The 17,713-nt window shown below is 41.1% G+C and overlaps 1 protein-coding gene across 6 annotated transcripts in view; it reads left to right on the top strand.

Annotated features, from left to right (window-relative positions):
* The window catches only part of arfip1 (ARF interacting protein 1), a 214,772-nt gene that overhangs the window by 100,477 nt on the left and 96,582 nt on the right, over positions 1-17,713 (top strand). For all 6 annotated transcript variants that reach the window (XM_043699966.2, XM_043699996.2, XM_088000080.1 and 3 more), the window contains one exon: positions 6,090-6,188. In XM_043699966.2, coding sequence (XP_043555901.1) covers positions 6,090-6,188 — 99 coding nt within the window. The remainder of the gene's footprint in view (positions 1-6,089; positions 6,189-17,713) is intronic.

The raw sequence follows: 17,713 nt of genomic DNA, 5'->3' as shown, positions 1-17,713 counted from the left end.
AGGGGAGGGAAATATATCCTTGGTGCTGGGGTCTGTTTGGAGGTGGCGGAAGTGACGGTGGATGATGCGCTGTACATGGAGATTGGTGGGGTGGTAGGTGAGGACCAGTGGGGTTCTGTCCTGGTGGCGGTTGGAGGGGCGGGGCTCAAAGGCGGAGGAGCGGGAAGTGGAGGAGATGCGGTGGAGGGCACCGTCGACCACGTCGGGGGGGAAATTGCGGTCCTTGAAGAAGGAGGCCATCTGTGTTGTACGTATTTTGAACTGGTCCTCCTGGGAGCAGATGCGGCGGAGACTAAGGAATTGGGAGAATGGGATGGCGTTTTTACAGGGGGCAGGATGGGAGGAGGTGTAGTCCAGGTAGCTGTGGGAGTCGGTTGGTTTGTAGTAGATGTCCGTGTTGATTCGGTCGCCTGAGATAGAAACAGAAAGGTCTAGGAAGGGGAGGGAGGAGTCCAAGACTGTCCAGGTGAATTTGAGGTTGGGGTGGAAGGTGTTAGTGTAGTGGATGAACTGTTCAACCTCCTTGTGGGAGCACGAGGTAGCGCCGATACAGTCATCAATGTAGCGAAGGAAAAGATGGGGGGTGGGGCCAGTGTAGTTGCAGAAGATGGATTGTTCCACATACCCTACAAAGAGGCAGGCATAGCTGGGGCCCATGCGGGTGCCCATGGCAACTCCTTTTGTTTGGAGAAAGTGGGAGGATTGGAAAGAAAAGTTGTTCAGGGTGAGGACCAGTTCAGTCAGTCGAAGGAGGGTGTCGGTGGAAGGGTACTGGGTGGTACGGCGGGAAAGGAAGAAGCGGAGTGCTTTGAGTCCTTCGTGATGGGGGATGGAGGTGTACAGGGACTGGATGTCCATGGTGAAGATGAGGCGTTGGGGACCGGGGAAGCGGAAATCCTGGAGGAGGTGGAGGGCGTGGGTGGTGTCACGAACGTAGGTGGGGAGTTCTTGGACTAATGGGGACAGGACCGTGTCGAGGTATGCCGAGATGAGTTCGGTTGGGCAGGAGCAGGCTGAGACAATGGGTCGTCCGGGGCAGTCAGGTTTGTGGATTTTGGGCAGGAGGTAGAAGCGGGCGGTGCGGGGTTGTGGGACTATGAGGTTGGAGGCGGTGGATGGGAGATCCCCTGAGGTGATGAGGTTATGGATGGTCTGGGAGATGATGGTTTGGTGGTGGGGGGTGGGGTCATGGTCAAGGGGACGGTAGGAGGAGGTCCACACCCCCCACCGACCCAACCACCACTCCCGGCACCTTCCCTTGCAACCGCAGGAGGTGCAACACTTGCGCCCACACCTTCCCCCTCACTTCTCTCCAAGGCCCCAAAGGAAACTTCCATGTCCGCCACAGATTCACCTGCACCTCCACCCACATCACCTGCTGCAGCCGGTGTGGCCTCCTCTATATTGGGGAGACAGGCCGCCTACTTGCGGAGCGATTCAGAGAGCACCTCTGGGCCACCCGGACGAACCAACCCAACCAACCTGTAGCACAGCATTTCAACTCCCCCTCCCACTCCACCGAGGATATGCAGGTCATTGGACTCATCCACCGCCAAACCACAACAACCCGACGGTCGGAGGAGGAGCGTCTTATCTTCCGACTGGGAACCCTCCAACCGCAGGGGATGAACTTGGACTTCACCAGTTTCTTCATCCCCCCTCCCCCCACCTTGTCTCAGCCGGATCCCTCCAGCCCGGCACCGCCTTCCTGACCTGCAGTCGTCTTCTTGACCTCTCCGCCTCCATCCTACTCCGACCTATCACCCTCACCTTGACCTCTTTCCACCTATCACATTTCCAACGCCCCTCCTCCAAGTCCCTCCTCCCTACCTTTTATCTTCTCCTGCTGAACACTCTCTGCTCATTCCTGAAGAAGGGCCTGTGCCCGAAACGTCGAATCTCCTGTTCCCTGGATGCTGCCTGACCTGCTGTGCTGTTCCAGCAATAAAGTTTCAACTTTGATCTCCAGCATCTGCAGACCTCACTTTCTCCTTAAAAATAAAAGGCCTTGGGATTCTCCTTAATTCTGCTCGCTAAAGTTATTTCATGTCCTCTTTTAGCCTGCTTGATTCTTCGTTTAAGATTGGTCCTCCTCTCCCGCTATTCCTTCAAGGCCGGTTATGTTCTTAGCTGCCTGGACTTTATGTACGCTACCCTTTTCCTCTTGGCTAGTAGCACGATTTGTCCTGTCATCCATGGTTCACGAATCTTGCTTTTCCTATCCCTGGTTTTTAACGGGACATGCCTATCCTGCACTATCTTTAACCTATATTTGAAAGCATCCCACATCTCAAATGTGGACTTTCCTTCAAATAGCTGTGTCCAATCCACATTTCCGAGCTCCTGCCTAATTTTGATATAATTGGCCTTGGCCCGGTTTAGTACTCGTCCCTTAGGACCACTCTCTTCTTTGTCTCCGAGTATTCTAAAACTTACAGAATTGTGGTCACTGTTCCCAAAGAAATCCCCCACCGCAACTTCTACCACCTAGCCTGGCTCATCCCCTAACATCAGGTCCAATACGGCCCCTTCCCTTGTCCGACTATTGACATACTGCTCTCGAAAATGTTCATGGACGCTCCTTACAAACTCTGCCTCATCCAGACCTCTGACACTAAGTGTATCCCAGTCAATGTTGGGAAAATTAAAATCTCCCATCAGCACCACCCTATTGCCTCTATATCTTTCCATACACCCTCCCTCCTCCTCTCCCTCCCTCTCTCACACCTCCCCCTCCCCCCTTCTCTTGCTCCTCCCACCCTCCCTCTGTCACACTCTCCTCCCTCCCCCATCCCCCTCTCTCTCTCTTGCACCCTCCCCCTCTCTCTCTCTCTCTCTCTCTCTCTCACATGCCCTCTCTCACTGGTGAGATCTGCAGTCACCGTTAAGACAAAATGACTTGAAGTGTGATGCAGCTTGATCATTGAGTTGCGGCCATTTTGACTGGTAGCAAGCTTTTCTCAATCATTAACCTTAATACTTCAAGGAGGAGTTCAGAGAGTCTTTGAAGCATTTTGTTATTCTCCAGTGGAGTACTGACCATTTGAAATTTACAAAAGTAGATCTGTCAGGTGAGGTGCTTTTGATCATTCGGACCTTGTGTCCATTCATAGAACATAGAACATAGAACAATACAGCACAGAACAGGCCCTTCGGCCCACGATGTTGTGCCGAACTTCTCACCTAGATTAAGTACCCATCCATGTACCTATCCAAATGCCGCTTAAAGGTCGCCAATGATTCCAACTCTACCACTCCCACGGGCAGCGCATTCCATGCCCCCACCACTCTCTGGGTAAAGAACCCACCCCTGACATCTCCCCTATACCTTCCACCCTTCACCTTAAATTTATGTCCCCTTGTAACACTCTGATGTACCCGGGGAAAAAGTTTCTAACTGTCTACTCTATCTATTCCTCTGATCATCTTATAAACCTCTATCAAGTCACCCCTCATCCTTCGCCGTTCCAACGAGAAAAGGCCGAGAACTCTCAACCTATCCTCGTACGACTTCCTCTCCATTCCAGGCAACATCCTGGTAAATCTTCTCTGCACCCTCTCCAAAGCTTCCACATCTTTCCTAAAGTGAGGCGACCAGAACTGCACACAGTACTCCAACTGTGGCCTAACCAAAGTCCTGTACAGCTGCAACATCACTTCACGACTCTTGAATTCAATCCCTCTGCTAATGAACGATAATACTCCATAGGCCTTCTTACAAACTCTATCCACCTGAGTGGCAACCTTCAAAGATCTATGTACATAGACCCCAAGATCCCTCTGTTCCTCCACCTGACTAAGAACCCTACCATTAACCCTGTATTCCGCATTCTTATTTGTTCTTCCAAAATGGACAACTTCACACTTGGCAGGGTTGAACTCCATCTGCCACTCCTCAGCCCAGCTCTGCATCATATCTAAGTCCCTCTGCAGCCGACAACAGCCCTCCTCACTGTCCACAACTCCACCTATCTTCGTATCATCTGCAAATTTACTGACCCACCCTTCGACTCCCTCATCTAAGTCATTAATAAAAATTACAAACAGCAGAGGACCCAGAACTGATCCCTGCGGAACTCCACTTCATGTTGCAGGACTTTTGCTATAATGCTGTGGGGCTGTCTGTAAGAAGGATTCCAGCATTTGTTCAACTGTTGTGCTATTGAGGTGCAGTTCTACAGAAGAGATGGTGGTGTAATAGTCACGTAACTAAACTGAGACCCAAAGCCCCAAGGTAATGTTCTGGAGGCATGGATTGAATCTCATAGTGTCAGAAAATCTGAAATTAAAAGTTGGTCTAATGATGATTATGTAATTATTGTCAATTGTAATTAAAAACTCATCTGGTTCACTAATGCTCTTTAGGGAAGGAGATCTGATGTCTGTACCTGGTCTGGCTTATGCAGATCCATCTATTATAATGTGACAGTTGCATCCCTCGGCAATCTCATGCTGTTGCAAACCGCACTATGGAAAACCACAGTAGGAAATCATGCTGTAGAAAGTTTGCGTTATTCAAACAGCGTCCATAATTTGTCAGCCACGTTATAGCCAATTTGTGTTAACGAAACGCGCATTATACCAGAGCAGCCTGTATCAAGTCAGAGTGTGTTTATCCCAGCTTTCAATATGTTCAATGGATTTACAAAGCTTTTGTAGAGAGTATTCCAAAGGTCCACAGCTCTTGGAGTAAAGAAACTTTTCCTCCTCCTCTACCTTATTTGAACGACCCTTTATCATGAAACTGTTTGACCACACAATCCTACTCCAGTGCCTCTTTTGTCTGGTTTGGTGGGGCTACATTCACCTGAAGCCATTCTTATCTAGCTAATCATACCCAGAGAAGTACCAATAGTGACCACCTATCTCACTCAGTTACCTCTGGTCCTGAGGGTTTTGTTCCTGGTCCCCTCCAGTTTCTCTCTCACATGCTGCTTGTCAGCAATATCTAAAACCAGTGGGTTTTTTTTAATTCACTGTCAAACATCTCTTCCTTATCATTACTTCCCTCAACTTTGCACTGTCTCTAAATCATCAATTAGCTTGGCTGCTATTTTTTCTGCTAATTTTCTTTGGGTAAAAACAAGCTGTTGTGTTGGGCTTTGTAAGAGACACCTCTCCCTAGTCATTAACAGCATCCTGCTTCCTGACAAATGTTGACAATTGAATCAGGCTTTTCACAAAATTGGTGCTATGCTTTACTGTGAAATGAGCTTCCAATCACACATCCAGGCATTTGCTGAGGCTGATTGTTTCCATCTCCTATAACATTGTGTAAATTCAACTTTACTTCAGCTCGTCTGCCAAAACACACTCTCAAGCCATTGTTATTGCTGGACTTGCTGTATCAGCTTCTCATATTCTACCATTCCTAAACCTGACATCATCCAAAACTTTGCTCTATGTATCCATTCTCTCATTTAATTCCCATTTGCCCAACACCCTTATGCTTGCTAACCTGCAATTTCAAATTCTCTTCTTTGTTTTCAAGAGTGGTATCATCCTTCTCTATTTCCGCGATTCCCTCCAGGCTTGAACAGCATTAGTGAATCATCTTGGTGTTCAAGTTGCAACCAAGTTATTGAGGAGTATGACTGGAAATCTGGCTTAGGTTACCATTGAGAATCCAGTGAATGATCATCAATTATACCAATCCCCACGTATTATCATTTTGTTGTTTTTGTGTAATTGTAATAATTAGAGCTACCCAAATCATTTGCTTAAAATTAAAGATTGCCCATGAATGCTCTATTTAATAAGAAATGCAAGAAGTTGAATATTGAATCAGAACATAAAGTTGGCTCAAAATAAAAGATTTTATCCTGTATGAATAAAAAGCTAAAATTGATAGTGGTAGTTAAAGTAAAAATTGTAATAGAATATGGATTCAATTTTTGAAAAGATTGCAAAGAACCCATACAATTTGGAGTGGATCCTGCATGTAGTAGTTTCCTCATGCTGCTTGAGACCTGCTTAGATGAAAAGCATGTTTACACCTTGAGCCAACCTTTGAAAGCACAAAAGCGATTTGATGTGAACTTTAACTGTGACAAAGAAAATCCTAATCCAATTGCTTTTGCTTTTTATAGGAATCAGAAATGGCAGAAGCACAAGCTAGAGATTGTGCAGCTGAAATTCCTGTCACCAGTAATGGAGATGCGAATGATACACAAGGAGAACATATGTGGGTATGGATAAATCATTTGTTTTGCACTTCTTATTTCAGCATGGTTATATCAGCTTTATGCTAACCCAGTCAGTACTAGTGTTATATCCCATTGTGACAGAAACTGTTTCAAGTGCAGTGTGATTAATCAGTCTGTCAGACTTTTTTTTGACTCCTGCTGCGTAATAGTAGATCCCACTGGTGAAGGTAACCAACCTTGGCTCAGAAACTGGTGGAAATTAGAGTATATTTCTCTGTATCTCTTAAATGGAAGACAATTAGTCTTGTTGAGGCTAGTCCTAAATTTTGTCCCACTGTTTCCACCAGGTATCCTAACGTAAACCTTCAAAAATGTATTCAGGTCTGCAGAATAGTCATATTGGACTTGAAAAGTTCATTTTGTTTCTCTCTTCACAGATGCTGTCAGATCTGAGTTTCTCCAGCACATTGCTTTTATTTAAAAAATGCGTGCTTGACAGAACATAACCGTGCAGTCATTTCAAGATGAGTGAAGGAAAGCTGATTGTACATCTTTCAGACCTCAAGCCATGTGGAATCGTTGTTCATTCCCATCATGGGAAAACATGTTGTGTTGGAAGTATTTAATATTTGAGCACTGTTGGGGCAAAGCTGTGAAGAGATTGGGAGGTCAGCACCCAAGTTGAGCATCAGTGAGCAGGTTCTTGCTAAGTCCTGCTTGTTAGCACAGTCAACTACACTTTGCATCACAGTACTGGTGATTGAGAATAGACGGATGGGGCCATAATTTGCTAGGTTGAATTTATCCTGTTTTTCTGTGGCAGGGCACACCTGAGCAATTTTCCCAGATTGCTGGGTAGATGCTAGTTTTGTATCTATTTGAACGGTTTGGCTAAGGAACACTAATTCTGGAACACAAGTTTTCAATACTATTCCTGGAATATTGTCAAAGCACATTGCTTTTTTCATTGTCCGGTGTCTCCAGTTGTTTCTTGATACCATGTTCTGAGACTGTGCTGTAGACTGACAGCTGTGATGTTGGGTGTCTCAGAAGGAGGCTGAGTGTATCATCCACTTGGCACTCCTTAATGACAATGTTTGAAAAGGCTTCAGCCATATCTTTTGCACTGATGTGCAGAGCTTCCCAGCAGAATGGAAATATTTGTAATCGATTGTCTCCCAGCATTCCTGACCGGATGTGGCACAACTGCAAACTATTGGTTGAGGAATCACCTAGCCCTGTCTATTGCATGCTGCTTCTGCTGTTCAATATGCAAATTGTCCTGTGTGGAAGATTTACCAGGTTGGGGTAAAGTCTGACACCTCACTTTTTTGGTGTGCTGGTGCTGTTCCTGACACATTCTCTGCATAGTCTTCATCAAGTCAAGGTGGTGTGGCTGAGTGGTCAAAAACCCTTCTGCAAGCACAGGAAATATTTACAGGTCTTAAAATTAAAGGTAATTTTGTTGAAACATTAAGATGCTAAAAGAGCTTTCATTATATAGATGCTGGGCAGCTGTTAGCTGTAGAGGACTGACCGTTTCGGACTGAGATTAGAAGAAATTTCTTCACTGATCAGGTTGGGAATCTTCAGAGCTCTTAAGACAAGCTGGACAGATTTTGATATCTTGGAATCAAGGAAATGTGGAAAATGGCAGGAACATGAAGTTAAAATGTTTTGTTATTTGAATGGCAGAGCAAAGTCAATATATTCTACAACAAAAACAGAAGTTGTTGGAAAAGCTCAGCAGGTCTGTGAAGAGAGATACGAATTAATATTTTGGGTCTGGTGACCCTTCCTCAGAACCGGACCTGAAGCGTTGACTTTGATTTCTCTTCACAGATGCTGCTGCCAGACCTTTTCCAGCAACTTCTGTTTTTGTTTCTGATTTACAGCAATCGCAGCTCTTTCAGTTTTTATTCAATATGTACTACCCCTCCCCTCGTGTTATTCAAAAAGGACAGGGAGTGCCATGAACCAAATTTATTTTTCAGAGAGTCTATTTGGGCTTGACAGACTAAATAGTCTTGTTTTTTTGCTGTAAACGTTGTGTGTTCCATTCTAAAAGAGTTGGCGGATTGTGGTGCAGAGATAAATGTTAATGCCCACATTAACATTCAGTGGAGGGAGGTTAAGTTGTGCCTGCTTCATAACGTGATGGATGAGCTTAGAATTGAAGAGAGTAGAGTTTAGGAGAAAACTGGAAGCTGAGGACTTGAGTGAGGCTCAGGCCACTCAGTCATTGGCTGGAAGCTGTGGAGAATTAAAGTGTTCACTTTTGACAGTGAAATTGAGACAGCAACCTTCAGCTGCTATTACTGCAAAACTAAAAATTATAAAACAGGTTTCTGCTCTTTCATGTTATATGTGCTTTCTATTTCCGGATAAATAAAAGATGTTATCACTTGATTCCTCCTTGTAGAGTCGTAGCAACATTAGTTACCATGCTATTACCACAGTCTACCTGCAGCTGAAATGTTGATGTCTTGTAATCTTCAAGCATTTTTACTATAAGATGTGAAATAATCAATATTCTTTCATCCTCTACACACTATAAACATTAACATTCTCTGGAAATCTTTCCCTAAAACTCCACCCCTCTAAATTTATCTCTGATCTTTTTGCCACCCATCTAGTCTGCTTCTTTAATTTTACATCCATTTTGTCTGATGACCCCTCTTGGTACCAGCTTTGATGTTTTTCAAAGTTGAAGGTGCTTTATAAGCTTAGTCCTGATTCCCAAAGGTGCAGAAAGGAGGAATTCATTACATGATTCCCAGATAGGAAATTTAATTAATGCTTAATAATTCCTGTTTTTTTAATATGAAATTAATATCGCTGGACATAGGATTTCACAGTTTAACCCAACATTAAAGGAGGTGTGTAGGTTTGTATTGATTTTTTTCAAAGTAAAAGGTTCGTGACAGCATCTGCTGATGGAACTTTGGGTCTTTTTCATCTTCGGGGAGCAAGGAATTTGGAAGTGTTTGCAGTTTGTGGATCACTTCATATGTTTGGCATCTAATAAATACCTCTTACATACATGGTGTACAACAAAGACCAATGCAACTAATAGAGGTGCAATAGGAGATTTCAGGCTTCATGTTGATGGATGATTCAACAAGCATATTTATAAACTAATTCTAGTTTCCTAATCTTGTCCTTGCCAGCAGTGACCTGCTGTATTGGGAGTGTTTGAGAACAGTAAACCTAAGACAAAGTAAAAGTGTATATTAATAACTATTTTCATCATACCTGACCTTTTATCAGCCTTGTTGCATGCTTTAATAATGGGAAAAGTTGATGTGTAAAATTGTTACTCCAAAGAACTTGAAAATAGCAGATTCCGTTAATGTGTACAATTGAAAACCTGGAACAGAACTGGGGTATATTTTTAGTAAAGTCAGGTAAAACCACAACCAGAACCATGAAACTCTGCACCCAGCGATTGGTTTATCAAAGGTACTATTAGCCTGCAGGGCAAGCTTGATCCAGTAGGGAACATAATATTGTGAAGGAAGAGGACTTAAAATGGAATTGGCATGGGAGAAGTGCCAGATCAGTGTAAAATTGATCGCTAGTTACACAGAAGTAATTGAAAGAATGGTGAATTTACGTTGTGCTATGCAATGCCTTGCCTGTCCTCCGTGTTAATAACAGACTGACTAAAATTCAGATATCTTCAACTTTGGTTAATCCTTTGGGAATTAATAATTGCTACACAATTTTATGCAATTCATTTTTGTTACAATTTCAAGCAAGACATATTTGTGGCTTTTGATGCCTGTGAAATCATGATCTTTATTAATTGATGGAAAACTTGATTAGTCCAAATTTGGGTTAGCTAGTGCTAATTCAACAATTTATATACTTTGCCTTTAATATCCTAAGTATTTAATAACTTATTGATTACAGATATGAATAAAAGATGATGGGGAAATGTTCTAACTTTCAGAAGTTTCAATTATGTTTTAAATTAGTTGGGATCTCGGCTCAGATTCTAATCTATAATTCACTTCCAATTGTGATTTGTTTTCTTATATGTAAGACTGAAAGTATGATTCCAGTGTTTACCTTTATTAGGATCTGTGCTAGGACAGGCCACCTATTGGATAGAAAGACTAGTACTGGAAATAAGGCTTTAAATAATAATTTGAGAGGAGAAACTGCATGAAATTATGAAAAAGAAAATAAAGGACAAGCTTGAAGAAAGAATAAGGATAGTGCAAATGGCCAAAAATCAAAAATTCATACAACGTAAAGGTAAGAATTCAAAGGAAAGGGAGAGGATAACGCAGAATAGAAATACAATATTAATTTTCACAGCATTGCACATATTATTCAAATCGAAACCTGGAAGGAATAATCTGTAGAGGGGATCTAGGTAAAGTATGGTTGAGAAACCTAAATACACAGAACTGGTTCAGCAATTATATCTAGTAGACTAGAAAAAGGAGGAAAGGTGGTGTGGTGGAATATTTGCATTTGTTTTTTTAAAAAGTCTATATGAAGAAAAATAATGTAACTAATGTAAATACAGAATCCATAGGAATTGAATGAAAAGATAAAGACTCTTTCATTGTAATAGAGGTATACTAAAGAGCACTTCTTCCCAAACTCTTTCCTATTTTGACTTAATTCCAACATTTAAATAATTGCCCTGACCACAGAGTGGGAGTGGATTAGAGGGGCCACTTGATAGGCACATTATCAGTTTGTGCATGCAAATGATCACTTTTACATAGTACCAGAGGTGGAACGTCTGGGGTTAAATTAGGATTGGCTGTGGTCCATTGGCTGAAGGATAATTATTTGCTGCAAGACTTCTGTTTTTACAAGTGCTGTTGAACTTATTTTGTATCTGGGTGAGAGAACAGATGGGGTTTTAGTCAAATGTTTCACTGAAATACTGCACGTTTTGTTTAGACAGTACTCTCTTATTGCTCTTGAGCAAAAGATTTTGAAGTTTCGCAAGTACAGATGTAGTTAGTATTTTGTGAGTACAGATGTAGTTAGTATTTTGTGAGTACAGATGTAGTTAGTATTTTGTGAGTACAGATGTAGTTAGTATTTTGTGAGTACAGATGTAGTTAGTATTTTGTGAGTACAGATGTAGTTAGTATTTTGTGAGTACTGATGTAGTTAGTATTTTGTGAGTACTGATGTAGTTAGTATTTTGTGAGTACTGATGTAGTTAGTATTTTGTGAGTACTGATGTAGTTAGTATTTTGTGAGTACTGATGTAGTTAGTATTTTGTGAGTACTGATGTTAGTATTTTGTGAGTACTGATGTTAGTATTTTGTGAGTACTGATGTTAGTATTTTGAGTACTGATGTTAGTATTTTGTGAGTACTGATGTTAGTATTTTGTGAGTACTGATGTTAGTATTTTGTGAGTACAGATGTAGTTAGTATTTTGTGAGTACAGATGTAGTTAGTATTTTGTGAGTACAGATGTAGTTAGTATTTTGTGAGTACAGATGTAGTTAGTATTTTGTGAGTACAGATGTAGTTAGTATTTTGTGAGTACAGATGTAGTTAGTATTTTGTGAGTACTGATGTAGTTAGTATTTTGTGAGTACTGATGTAGTTAGTATTTTGTGAGTACTGATGTAGTTAGTATTTTGTGAGTACTGATGTAGTTAGTATTTTGTGAGTACAGATGTAGTTAGTATTTTGTGAGTACAGATGTAGTTAGTATTTTGTGAGTACAGATGTAGTTAGTATTTTGTGAGTACAGATGTAGTTAGTATTTTGTGAGTACAGATGTAGTTAGTATTTTGTGAGTACAGATGTAGTTAGTATTTTGTGAGTACTGATGTAGTTAGTATTTTGTGAGTACTGATGTAGTTAGTATTTTGTGAGTACTGATGTAGTTAGTATTTTGTGAGTACTGATGTTAGTATTTTCTATGTTGCATGCTTCCCTAGACTACTTTGATTCATTTTACAGTTAGCCTTTTAAAAGGCAAAACTTTAATCACTTTTTCTAGAAAAATTGAAGATGTTTTAAACATATTAGATAGTTCTGTTGTTGAAGGTATTGTTCCCTCTATAATCAGGCTAATCCATACTTATATAGAAGCAAAATACTGCAGGTGCTGCAAATCTGAGTACACATAGAAAATATAGCATTTGTTTAAATTTCATAAACTCCTGAGGTTCCTGTAAAGTAGAAATCATTCAGCAAATTAAAGGATCAAAAAACTAAAGTCATCAGGTGAAAACTGAAGTTCAGCTGATGAGTAAGAAGGAAAGATGTGAAGCAGCAGGATAAATTAGGATTTGGCAAATTAGTGTTGTGCTGCATAATGAGGAATTACCATAGCTTGAATCTGACCGTGACATAGCAAGCGCTTCCTAAAACCAGATTAATAAAGGCATGAAATTTTGCACTTTACATACAATAAGTGCATGCCCATAAACATGGGATAACTTACCTGTACTCCCAGGGAATCAACATCATTTCTATCTCACAAACTGCAGCAGTTTAAGGAAAATAAATGTTCTGTTTTAAGTTAAATTAAAATAATTGTTAAATGATGTTATATTGAGTTTTCAAATTAGAATGTATCAGAAATGGCATTTCATTTTGAGAAATATTTCCTCTACGTATCTTATGATTAAGTTCTGTGTAAAAACTTTGGAAAAAAACAAATAGTAAAATGCGAAAATGTTGGAAATGCTCAGTTGATCCACTATGGAGAGCGTCAACCTGTTTCTGTCTTCACAGCTGCTGCTCGACCTCTTCAGTATTTTCAATATTTTCTGTTTTTATTTCATATTTTGAGTATCCATTCTAACTAACTTTGATACAAAAGGAAATGTATTTTATTTTCTTCATCCAGCAATGTAAACTGTTGAAAGTACTGTTGAAATCTTGCATTAAGTAAATTACTCCATTTCACTAAAATTCTGAATTCAAGTGAACAGATGTATCCAGATTTTAGATTTAACAACCTTCCCATTCCCTCTGACATTGCTGGATTCCCAGGAGTATTTCTATTCCCACACACTGCAGCACGTTTAGCCTTTGATCAGTAGTTTTGTTCCTATACATTAAACTGCAAAGACTCTAGGTAAGGAGCAATTAACACTGGTCTGTAAAGCATTTGGTCAGGGAAGCAGGATGCCTTGAAGCTGGTCAGTCTGTTAATTTGAAAATACAAATCCATTGCACTGTGGGAAAGATCACATTTTGGAGTTCTGAGAATATCATGTGACTTCATAAAAGATGGAGCCAGGGAAGCTGTTAACCTATAATGTTTGTGATTGAGTATTCAAAGTGAGGCAAAGGTTGCTATTCTGGCATGATCATCGAGAGTGTGGTGCTGGAAAAGCACAGGCGATCAGGCAGCATCCAAGGAGCAGGAAAATCGATGTTTCAGGCAAAAACGCTTCATCAGGAATTCAGGCATGATGGCAACTTCACAATGAAAGCTGAGTTATGTTATATGACTACTTTGTCACTAATGTTGAGACTCTCTGATCAGCTCTATCTGCAATATCCCTCCCTCCCAATTGTCCACTGAATGAAACTTGCTCTAAAATTCACCTATGCCCTAGTCAGAGCTCTTGTCTTTCTCACTCTTTCCCCTTTCTCCTCATGCCATCTTGAGACCTGTTCTTAGATGCAAGACATAGCCACTGTTCTCTCTTCCTGCTTCACATCATACAGCTAATCATCCAATTTCACGCTGGTCCCTGTGTTGAACTAATATTGTTCACAGCTCTGTCTCTAGAGTCACTGTCCTTCTCTCCATCATGTCTGTTGTCATCACTTCTGTCCACAAAGACCCATCCTTGATCCCACCGTACTTGCAAACTACCACCCCATCCCCAGTTTCTCTTTCCTGTTCACGTCCTTAAACATGTGTTGCCTCCCAACTTTGAGCCCCTCATTCCTGGAACTCCGTTTGCGAATGCCTCCAACCAGGTTTCTGTCCCTGCTCCTGTATCAAAACTGCTCTTATCATAGTCAGGTGACATTCTTTGTTAATGTGACCAAGATTAACTATTTCTCCTTATCCTTCTCAGCTTGTCTGCAGCCTTTGGCACAGTTGACTATAATAACCTCATACAACTCCATTCAACTGTCATTCAGATGAGGGGGACTGCATTGGTCCCACTTCTATCCACTTAAACCTGACCACAGTAACTTTTGAAATGACTTTGCTTCAAGGTCTAGCAACTGTTTTGCTGTGGTGTCAACCACAGATCTATTACTTTCTTCTCTACATGGTGCTTCCTGGTTTTATTAACCGAAAGCAAAGTTAGGTATTGCATATACGTGCAGATCATATCTGGTTTTATTTGGCTACTTCTTTGTTTGACTCCTCAACTGGCAATAAATTATCATATTGCTCGTCTGACATCCCGAACTGAATGAGCTGAAATTTCCTTTAGTTACCATAGATATTGGTAAAATCAATAACATTGGCTTCCACCTCTCTGTCTCCTTCCCCTTTTCAGATATTTCTCAAAGCTTGTGGCCATCTGCCTCATATCTCCATATGTGGCTTGATATCAAAAGTTGCTTTACTTCTGTGAAGCATTTGGGGTGACCTATTATCTTTAAAGTCCTTTATGAATACTGAAGAGGAATATTTAGATAGGTGTTCACAAATCAACATCCGTAAAATGAAGAAAAATCCGAAACGTACTGCTAGAGAGATGATGTAGAACCTTGAGGTGAGAGAGTGATGACATCTCAAGTGATGATTCTTTGCTGACCTTGTACAGGTCTGCAAAGGAAATGCTGGAAAAGTTTTGTAAAATATTGGAGCACTTTTTTGGGGTTTTTTGGGCTAACATTGGCATTGTCAAATGAAATATTTTAAATAAAACCAGAAATCGTCACCCTAACAGTGTAGGAGGTTATACAGTCATAGAGATGTACAGCAGGGACAAAGACCCTTTGATCCAACCTGTCCATGCCGACCAGATATCCTAAATTAATCTAGTCCCATTTGCCAGCATTTGGTCCATATCCCTCTAAACCTTTCCTATTCACATACCCACATGCCTTAAATTGCTATAATTGTACCAGCCTCCACCACTTCCTCTGGCAGCTCATTCCATACAAGCAGCACCTTCTGCATGAAAAAGTTGCCCCTCAGGTCCCTTTTAAATCTTACTCCCCTCATCTTAAACCTATGCCCTCTAGTTTTAGGCTCACCAACCCTAGGGAAGAGTTCTTGACTATTTACCCTATCCATGCCCCTCATGATTTTATCAAGCTTTGTAGGGTCCCCCCTCAACTCTGATGCTCCAGGGAAAACAGCCTCAGCTAATGCAGTCTCTACAAGTAGCTCAAACCCCCAATCCTTGCAACATCCTTGTAAATCTTTCTTGAACCTTTTCAAGTTTAACGACATCTTTACTGTAACTGAGACCAGATTTGAACACGGAATTCCAAAAGTGGAATAACTTGTTCTAGTTGGACTCAAAGGAGTTTTTCAAGCCGATGATAAGTAATGATATTGTACATAGTTGAAATTAGTTGATATCTCCACAGCATGTTTGGAATTAGGTTGCAGCCAGTACAGCATGATTGGCTGAAAATAAAATTTTATTTCAGCTTTCCTACATGTTGCTGCAACATTGTGGACTTTTCTACCTTTGGTGAGCTGAGATTTTGTTGTCCATTCAGGCTGTAGCTTTAAGTCCCACTTCTAAGACCCAAGCACTACAATCTCGGCTAGCAATCCAGTGAAATATAGAAGTGCAGCTACATTGCCAAGAGTTTCATTCCTTTGGGTGTGATGCTTTACCAAAGTCCTATCTACTCCCTCCGGGGGAGGTAAAAGATCCCATGAGACTATTTTGAAGAAGAACAGATATGTTTTCCCATGTCAAAATCACATCAGTAGATCAAATTGTTTATATCATGTTTTGTGAAAATTTGTATGGAAATCTACTACTAATTTCCTATATTACCACAGTCATTAGACAGGGTGTACTGTTATAATGCGCATTTCATTAATGTGAATTCTCTATGATGCAATTGACAAATTGGGGAAACTATTTCTAAACCGCGAACTCTTCAAATGTGTCTTGGCTGTAATGTGATTTAAGTGCTGTTTCTAACATACGATATATTCTAGAATGCCGGTTTGCACAAGAACGCAACCATCACGTTATAGAAGAACTGACTATGTCAGAAGAAGTCAAATGTTATGGATGTGAAGCACTTTGGAATGCTTTGAGGTCACAAAAGATATTATCTAAATACAAACTTTTCTTTGAAAGGTTTGAAAGGGGAAGATGATGGAGTATTGTACTGTTAGGCTTTGATGAAGACCTTTTTTAATATCCATTTTGTGCTGTGTAAGAGCCAGCAATCTCAGGATTATAACATTTGAGGAATAGATGGCTCTAAGGTGGTGTTACGTTTGATTGTAGAGTTCAATATATGCAATACTGCCGATAAATAGGATCAGGGCTTGTTATAAGATCTTCTAAAAGCTGTTCAGAGCTGTTTGCTGATGACTGAAGAAACATTAATGAGTTGGAAGGAGACAGTCAGAGGTGGAGCTAATCAGGTAGTTAGGAACAGGGAATAGAGGCTGTATCCCAAAAGGTAAAGCTGCTGTCAGCTGCAGGCCATGGCGTTTTTTCTTTCTTCACTTGTGAGATGTGGGATTCGCTGCTGGCCAGCATTTATTGCCCATCCCTAATTGCTCTTGAGGTGGTGTTGGTGGCCTGCCTTCTTGAACGGCTTCAGTCTCCGTGCTGTAGGTTGACCCAGAAGGCCATTAAGGAGGGAGTTCTAGAATTTTGACCCAGTGACTATGATGGAACAGCGATATACTTCAAGTCAGGGTGGTGAGTGGCTTGGAGGGGAACTTGCAGGCATTCCATTGTATCTGCTGCCATTGTCTTTCTAGATGCAAGTGATTGTGGGTTTAGAATGTGCTTCTAAGGTTCTTTGAATTTTTGCAGTGCATCTTATAGGTAGTGTACACTGCTGTTATGAAACATCAGTGGTGGAAGGATTGGATGTTTGTGAATGTGGTGCAAATCAAGCAGGCTGTTTTCCCCTGAATGTGTTGAGCTTCTTGAGTGTTGGTGGAGATGCACTCATCCAAGCAATTGGAGAGTATTCTATCGTACTCCTAGGTTGTGCCTTGCAGATGATGGACAGGCTTTGGGGAGTTAGGAGGTGAGATACTCACCACAATATTCCTAGCCGATGCTATCCAAATGAATATGCTTCCCCTTCAGAATTAGCTTTGATTTTCCACAATAACTTTTGACATCTTCAAATGAATTCTGATTCGAAATATAGAATATCCACTAATTGTCTCCTTTATTCACACCATATGTTAACTTGCTTTAAGAACTGCAATAAATTGGTTAAATATGATTTCCTTTCACAAATCTACATTGACTCTGTCTGATTACCTTGAACTTATCCAAGTGCCTTGTTACAACTTCTTAAATAGCATATAACGTTTTCTCTTAGGCTTAATATCTGTCAAGCTGGCCTGGAGCTTCCTGTTTTCTTCTCCCCCTCGCTTTCTGAATATGATTATTTAAAATCTGATGATTATCATGTGTCTTTCT

The sequence above is a fragment of the Chiloscyllium plagiosum genome, unplaced genomic scaffold (assembly GCF_037043375.1).
Source record: "Chiloscyllium plagiosum isolate Xiang-an unplaced genomic scaffold, Cpla_swu_hap1 HiC_scaffold_1, whole genome shotgun sequence".
In the NCBI taxonomy this organism is placed as follows: Eukaryota; Metazoa; Chordata; class Chondrichthyes; order Orectolobiformes; family Hemiscylliidae; genus Chiloscyllium; species Chiloscyllium plagiosum.
This window is presented reverse-complemented; position numbering and strand designations above follow the sequence as displayed.